Source organism: Neophocaena asiaeorientalis, unplaced genomic scaffold (assembly GCF_003031525.2).
Source record: "Neophocaena asiaeorientalis asiaeorientalis breed wild unplaced genomic scaffold, Neophocaena_asiaeorientalis_V1.1 scaffold312, whole genome shotgun sequence".
Taxonomy (NCBI): Eukaryota; Metazoa; Chordata; class Mammalia; order Artiodactyla; family Phocoenidae; genus Neophocaena; species Neophocaena asiaeorientalis.
In genome coordinates this window covers 2,397,644-2,405,571 of record NW_020174707.1, presented here as the reverse complement: position 1 = coordinate 2,405,571, position 7,928 = coordinate 2,397,644, and the positions used below count along the sequence as shown (strand labels likewise).

At 34.3% G+C, this 7,928-nt stretch overlaps 1 protein-coding gene across 4 annotated transcripts in view; it reads left to right on the top strand.

Annotated features, from left to right (window-relative positions):
• Nucleotides 1-7,928, top strand: part of CASK (calcium/calmodulin dependent serine protein kinase) — a 373,376-nt gene that overhangs the window by 320,676 nt on the left and 44,772 nt on the right. For all 4 annotated transcript variants that reach the window (XM_024759851.1, XM_024759848.1, XM_024759849.1 and 1 more), the window contains exon 15: nt 3,537-3,615. In XM_024759851.1, coding sequence (XP_024615619.1) covers nt 3,537-3,615 — 79 coding nt within the window. The remainder of the gene's footprint in view (nt 1-3,536; nt 3,616-7,928) is intronic.

Genomic DNA, 7,928 nt, shown 5'->3' with positions numbered 1-7,928 from the left:
AAAAAAAAAAAAAAAAATCCACCATGCAATAAGATAAAATTCACAAAGTCTGCAATCTAATCAAACATTGCTAAGCATGTAAAGAGGCAGGAAAATGTGACCTATAATGTGGAGAATAATCAGTCAAAACTGACATGCAACTGACAAAGATATTAGAATTAGCAGAAAAATTGCACTATGGGATAAATGGCAGATTAAACATTTCAGAAGAATAGATTAGTGAACTCAAAGGACATAGCAATAGAAACTATCCAAAACAAAACACAGAAAGAAAAAGAATTTTAAAAAATGAAAAGAATATTACTGAGCTATGGGACAACTTCAAGCAGCCTAATATTTGGTTACTTGGAGTCTATGAAGGAGAAGACAGTGAAGAAGAAACAGGAAATATATTTGAAGAAATAATGACTGAAAACATTCCAAACTTGATGAAAACTATAAATCCACAGATGCAGGAATCACAATGAACCCCAAGCACAACAACAGGAAAGCACAACAAAACAACAATGAGGAAAACAACACCAAGGTACCTCATAATCAAATGGCTTAGAACCTATGATAAATAGGTCTTAAAAACAGAGATAAAAAAGAAATGTTGCATACAGGGGAACAAAGATAAGAATGATATCAGATTTCTTATGAGAAACAGTACAATTAAGAAGAACAATGGGGGCTTCCCTGGTGGCACAGTGGTTAAGAGTCCGCCTGCTGATGCAGGGGACGTGGGTTCGTGCCCTGGTCCGGGAAGATCCCACATGCCGCGGAGCGGCAGGGCCCGTGAGCCATGGCCGCTGAGCCTGCGCATCTGGAGCCTGTGCTCCGCAACGGGAGAGGCCATAACAGTAAGAGGCCCACATAATGCAGAAAAAAAAAAGAAGAAGAAGAAGAAGAAGAACAATGACTTAAAGTACTGAAAGGGGAAAAAAAAAAACCTCTCAGGTTAGAATTCTAAACCCAGCAAAGGTATCTATCAAAAAATAAAGGTAAAATAAAAACATTTTCAGACATATCAAAACTGAAATAATTCAGTAGACTTACAGTATATGAAATGTTAAAGGACATCCTTATCATTTAAATCTCTCTCAAAGATAAAGGGAAGTCTAAACAAAAATAACAGCAATGTGTTTGGGTTTTTTGTTTGTTTGTTTTGTGGTACGTGGGCCTCTCACTGTTGTGGCCTCTCCCGCTGCAGAGCACAGGCTCTGGATGCTCACGGGCCCAGCCGCTCCACGGCATGTGGGATCTTCCCGGACCGGGGCACGAACCCGTGGCCCCTGCATCGGCAGGTGGACTCTCAACCACTGCGCCACCAGGGAAGCCCTGTTTGGGGTTTTTTGACATGTAAAAGTAAAATGTATGACAGCACAAAGGTCAGGAGGAAGGAAGTGGAAGTATAATGTTATAAGGTTCTTATACTGTACATGACATGGTATAATATCACTTGAAGGTAGACTGATAAGTTAAAGATGTATGCTATAAACCCTAAAGCAACCACTAAAACAACAAAACAATTATAGCTAATAAGAAAACAGGAGAGAAAAATAGTATGAAAATAAATCCAAAAGAAGGCAGGAAAAGGGGAACATGGGACAAGTAGAAATCAAATAGCAAGAAGATATATTTATACCTGACTGTATCAGTAATCACATTAAATGTAAATAGTCTAAATTCCCCAAATTAAAAAGCAGAGGTTGTCAGGTTGGTGTGTGGGGAGGAAGCAAAACTGAATTATATACTGCCTGCAAGAAATGCTTTATACATGAAGACAAATCTTTTCAAAGGAAAAGGATGGAAAAAGGTATACTATGATGATGACATTAATCAAAAGGAAGCTGGAGTGACTCTATTAATATCAAAGTATATTCTCAGACCACAATGGAATTAAATTAGAAATGAATAACAGAAAGATGTCTGGGAAAATCCCCAAGCACTTGAAAACTAAATTATCCAATTCTAAATAACCCATGGATGAAAGAAGAAATCAAAAGGGAAATTTTTATGTATTTTGAAGTGAATGAAATGAAACCACAACATACCAGAACTTGTGGGATACTGCTAAAGCAGTACTTAGGGAGAAATGTGTAGCACTAAACACCAATGTTAAAAAGAAGAAATAAAACAATGACCTCAGCTTCTACCTTAAGAAACTAGAACAAAAAGAGCAAATTAAACCCAAAGTGAGTAAAAGAAAAGAAATAATAAAGATCAAAGTGGAAATCAATGAAATAGAAAATAAAAACAATAGAAAAATCAATAAAACTTTTCCTTTGACAAGATCAGATCAGTCAAGGAAAAAAAAGACACTAATTACCTGTATCATTCATAAGAGAAGTGATATTACTACAGATATAAAAAGAATAATAAGGAAATATGGTAAACAACTTTATGTCAATAAATTCAACAACTTAAATGAAATAGACAAATTCACTGGGAGACAGAAACTACCAAAGCTCACTTAAAAAGGAATAAACTGAATTGCCCTATACTATTTAAAAATTGAATTTAGGTTAAAAAAAAATCCCTCAAAGAAAACTCCAGGCCAAGATGGCTTTACTGGTAAATTCTACCTAACATGTAATAAACAGTACTAATTTGTATGCAAACTCTTCCCAAAACATTGAAAAGGAAGGAATTCTTCCCAACTTACTATTTTTGATGAGAAGGAGAAGGAGGAAGAGGCAGCTAGCATTATGACCCTGATACCCAAAACAGACATTTTGCAAGAAAAGAAAACTGCAGACCAGTAACCATCGTGAGTATAGATGCAAAAATTCTAAACAAACCCATATCTTAGAAAAGGAAAAATACATCATGGCCAAGTGGAGACTAATCCATTAATACAGCTTTATTTATAAGAGACAAAAGCTAGAAGCAATTCAGTGGATGAATGGATAAACAAAATGGTATATCCATGCAGTGGAATATTCAGCAAGAACAAAGAATGAACTATTGATACATGCAATGATGTAGTTGAATTTCACGTTGTGAGTGTAAAAAAAGCAACATAAAAGAGTTCATACTGTATGAGTTCATTTATAGAAAGTGAAAACTAATCTATAGCCAGTGAAAACATATCAATGGTTGCTTAGGGATGTTGAGGTTGGGGAACAGGGCATGGAGGGATGTAAGTAGATTACCAGTGGGCGTGAGAAAACTTTTGGGAGTGATGGATATATTCATTATCCTGATTGTGGTGGTGGTTTCACACATGTATACATATATCAAACTTGTCAAATTGTACACTTTACATAAGCATATGTCAATTATACATCGATAAAAAAGTTTTAAATTAGCAACATGGAAAATAATTATAGGATTAAAAAACATTATACAAAATGTATGTGTACTATTATTACACTAATCAAAATATCAAAGTTAATATTTCTGTCATGGCATAATAGAGTTTTCTCCTCCATTTTCCGTATTTTCTTTAATGTTTTCCTAACTTTTGTAATTAAGGTTATCTACAGCAAAATCACAAATATAAAAAGAAGTGCCCTCTTATGGTAATTCTGTTTTTCCTTAACTTTTTACAGGGAATCACTTTAAAAATGAATGAGCTAAATCACTGTATTGTTGCAAGAATCATGCATGGGGGCATGATTCATAGGCAAGGTAAGTTCCATATATAATTCTTTCTTTCCTTCCTTAATTTTTTTCCTGTAGCCTAGTGTTTTATGATCCATATAAAAGATCAGTTTCATTTATGTTTTATATAAATGATTTATTTAAGTTATCTGTCTTTGGTTTTAATCATTGTTGGCCTCCATTCACTTTTATTCATCTCCACATGCTCCAATCTGTAGATACTCAAGGGAGGGTATATTATAGTCTTGTTGCAGGAGCATCTCTGAGTCACTCTTTAGATCCTGACTTATTAGAGGCCATGGGAGATAAAGTATTATCATATCAGGCCTCAGGATATGTGGAAGACATCTGTACTGGGATACAAGATAGATAGATAGATATTTGCAAAGTTAAATGACAGTTGAAGAATTGCTCTCTCATTCATTCAGGAATGAGATATACTATTTATAAATTAGGAAGTTAGAATTTGATAAGTAACAATATAAAATTTAAATGGTAAAATAAGAGATATCAAATCTGTGATTAACTTCTTAATACCTGCTACAATAAGTGCAGTCATTCTGAGAAAGGACCAAAGTAGACAAAGAATGATTTTTTTGAGAAAGTGGAACTATTGTTAACCCTCAGGTGGATGGGATTTAGACACGTAGGTTTAGGCTCCTCTTTGAAAGGACTGAGTTATATGCATTAGTATTTAGAGCCTGATCCAAAAATGATTCTCCTGTCCAAAAATTAGACTTCCTTTCTTTGAGATCGTGTTATTTTTGTACTTAACACCTCTTTCCTTAACCCTGGAGAGCAAGAGGTAACACCATAAGCCTTTTAGTGCCTTCTTGTCCTCTTTAGAGATGACTGCTGTGTCTGGCATTACTGCTGCCTTCAGAGGAATCTGTAGGTTTCATCAGTGGATAGCACTCACACAGGAGAATGTTTGGTTTTAAATTCCTGTATGAATTTTTTGTTTATTATTTTTAATAACTTGCTATAAATTCAGTAAAGTCACAACACCATTATTTCTTTAATCTCTTTTTCTTATATTACCGCACTGGCAAAAACTTGCTGTCTTTAATAGAAGTGGTATAGTGAACATCCTTGTCCTATTCTTGTTTTTAAAAGGTAGCTTTCCAATGTTTCCCCATGAAGAAGAATATTTACTATAGATTTTTAGTAGATACCTTTTATTAGGGCTGAAGAAGTTCTCTTATATTTAGTTGCTGGACATTTTAATTATGATTGGGTTTTGAATTTTATCAAATGCTTCTTCTGCATCTGCTGAGATGATTTATTTTCTTTTTACCTATTAATGTGGTGAATGACTTTTAAAGACATCCTAATGATAACCACCCCCCTCCTGGCATTTTTCAGATAAACCCAACTTAGTCATTGTGTATTATCTTTTGGTATGTACTGCTTGATTCTATGTGCTATTATTTTGTTTAAGATTTTTGTGGTTGCAATTAGGAGTGAGACTGGCCTGTAGTTAATTTTCCTTCCTGTGTCTCTCTGTCTGATGTTAGTTTCAAAGTTACATTGGCCTCATAAAATGACTTGGAGAACCTCTCTTCATGAGTTCTCTGAATATTGTATAATACTGGAATGATTTGTAGCCTGTAAGTTTAGTAGAACTTGCCTATAAAACTATCAGGGGCTGATGTTTTGTGTTTGGTTTCTTTTAAGGAAGATTTTTTTTTTTTACCACTGTTTCAATTTCTTTAACATTCATAAGGCTATTCAGCCTTTCTATATCTTGAGTGAGTTCTGGTAAATTACATTTTTCTGAAAAAATCTTAAGTTTTTAAAATTATTCTAGTAAGCTTCTTCTTAGTGTCCACTTACCTTTTTATTTTCTGCTGTCTCTGTAATTATGTACCCTTTATTCCTAATATTTATTTGTGCCTTGTCTTTTTTCTCTTGATCAACTTACCAGAGGTTTGTTCAAAAACCCACTTTGGGTTCTGTTAATTCTCTCCATTGTATATTTATTTTCTATTTTATTGTTTTATGACCTAATTTTTATTTTCTCCTTCCTTCTACTTTCTATTGGTTTTATCTAACTTTTAAAATTCAACACTTAGTTCATTTATTCCAGTCTTTCTTCATCTCTAATATATGCATTTAAGGTTAAACTCTACCTCTCTAAGTACTGTTTTATCAGTATCCCACCAGTTATGATATGAAGCATTTTTATTGTGATTCAATTCTAAGTATTTTTGAATTTCTAGTGTTATATTTTTCATTGACCCACAAGTTATTTAGAAATGTTTTTATGTACCACATTTAAGAGGATTTCCTGTATATCTTTTTATGTTTTACTTCTAACTTAATTGCACTGGGGTCAGAAAATGTGGTCTGTATGACACCATTTCTTTGAGGTTTGTTGAGACTTGCATTATGGCATAGCACTTTAATCATTTTTGTAAATGGTCCGTGTGTACGTAAGAAGACTGTTTATTCTTTAATTGTTGCATGCAGAATTCTCTATATGATTGCTTGAGGTTAATTTTTTTGTTCAAATATTCTATATACTGACTAATTTCTTGTCTGTTTGACCTATCAGTAATTGTCGAAATATTCCAATTATCATGGCAGAGTTTTTCTATTTCTACTTATAGATCTCTCACTTTTGGTTTTATATATTCAAAGCTGTTTTATTAGGAGCATAGAAGTGCCTGGTAACCATGTCTATCCTTAATACACTTTCGACTTAAAACCTATTTTATATTAACATAGTTATTCCAACTTAATTTTAGTATTTCCTAGCATGTCTTCTTCCCTCATTTCTAACCATTCTGTGCCTGTATGCTATAGAGTGTGTCTTACAAACATTTCCAAATTTGGGTTTTTCATTTTGTAATGCACTCTGATGATTGCTATCTTTTAATGGGCAAGGTTAGTCCATTAATATTTATTTTGATGATTTCTATCATCCTGCTTTTTAAAATATTTATTCCATATTTTAATTGATATTTTTCCTTCATTTTTGTTCCATCCCCCCACCCCCAGGTAAATTAGAATTTCAGCACTCTATTTCTGATTTTTAGGTGGTTACCTTGAAATTTTGTCATGCATATTTAACTTGACATATACTAAAGTGAAACAGTATGTTAATCCCACTCCCAAAGAATACAAAGACATTGGAACATCAGGTTAGATCCCAGTCTTGACTTGCATATTATTCTTGCCCAGCACTTTCGTTCTGTCCTGTTTTAAATCCACAAATTTGAAATTACTCTTAAAATACATGACCATTTTTGTTTCGATTTACATAAATGTTTACAATTTTATTTGCTCATCATTCCTTTTTGCATTGCAGACCATCCTTTGGGGAGCGTTTTTCTTTCTTCCTAAACTACATCCTTTAAAGTTCCTTTAGTGATAGTCTCTTGTTGGTAAACTACCTCAGGTGGTGTTTGTCTGTAAATATTTCATTTTAGCCTCAATCTTTTTTTTTTGAACATCTTTCTAGGAGTATAATTGCTTTACAATGTTGTGTTAGTTTGTGCTGTATAACAAAGTGAATCAGCTATATGTATACATATATCCCAATATCCCCTCCCTCTTGCATCTCCCTTCCACATTCCCTATCCCACCCCTCTAGTTGGTCACAAAGCAACAAGCTGATCTCCCCGTGCAGTGCGACGCAGCTGCTTCCCACTAGCTGTTTTACATTTGGTACTGTATATATGTCAATGCTACTCTCTCACTTCATACCAGTTTACCCTTCCTCCTCCCCGTGTCCACAAGTCCATTCTCTACATCTGCGTCTTTATTCCTGTCCTGCCCCTAGGTTCTTCAGAACTTTTTTTTTTTTTTCTTTTTTTAGATTCCATATATATGTGTTAGCCTACGGTATTCGTTTTTCTCTTTCTGACTTACTTCACTCGGTATGACAGACTCTATGTCCACCTACTTCATTACAAATAACTCAATTTCGTTTCTTTTTATGGCTGAGTAATATTCCATTGTATATATGTGCCACACCTTCTATATCCATTCATCCGTCAGTGGACACTTAGGTTGCTTCCATGTCCTGGCTATTGTAAATACAGCTGCAATGAGCATTGTGGTACATGACTCTTTTTGAATTATGGTTTTCTCGGGGTGTATGCTCAGTAGTGAGATTGCTGGGTCATATTAAGGTGACCATATGTGTGTGGGTTTATCTCTGGCCTTTCTATCCTGTTCCATTGATCTGTATTTCTGTCTTAAGGCCAGTACCATACTGTCTTGATTACTGTAGCTTTGTAGTATAGTCCAAAGTCAGGGAGACTGATTCCTCCAGCTCCATTTTTCTTTATCAAGATTGCTTTGGCTGTCTGGGGTCTTTTGTGTTTCCATAC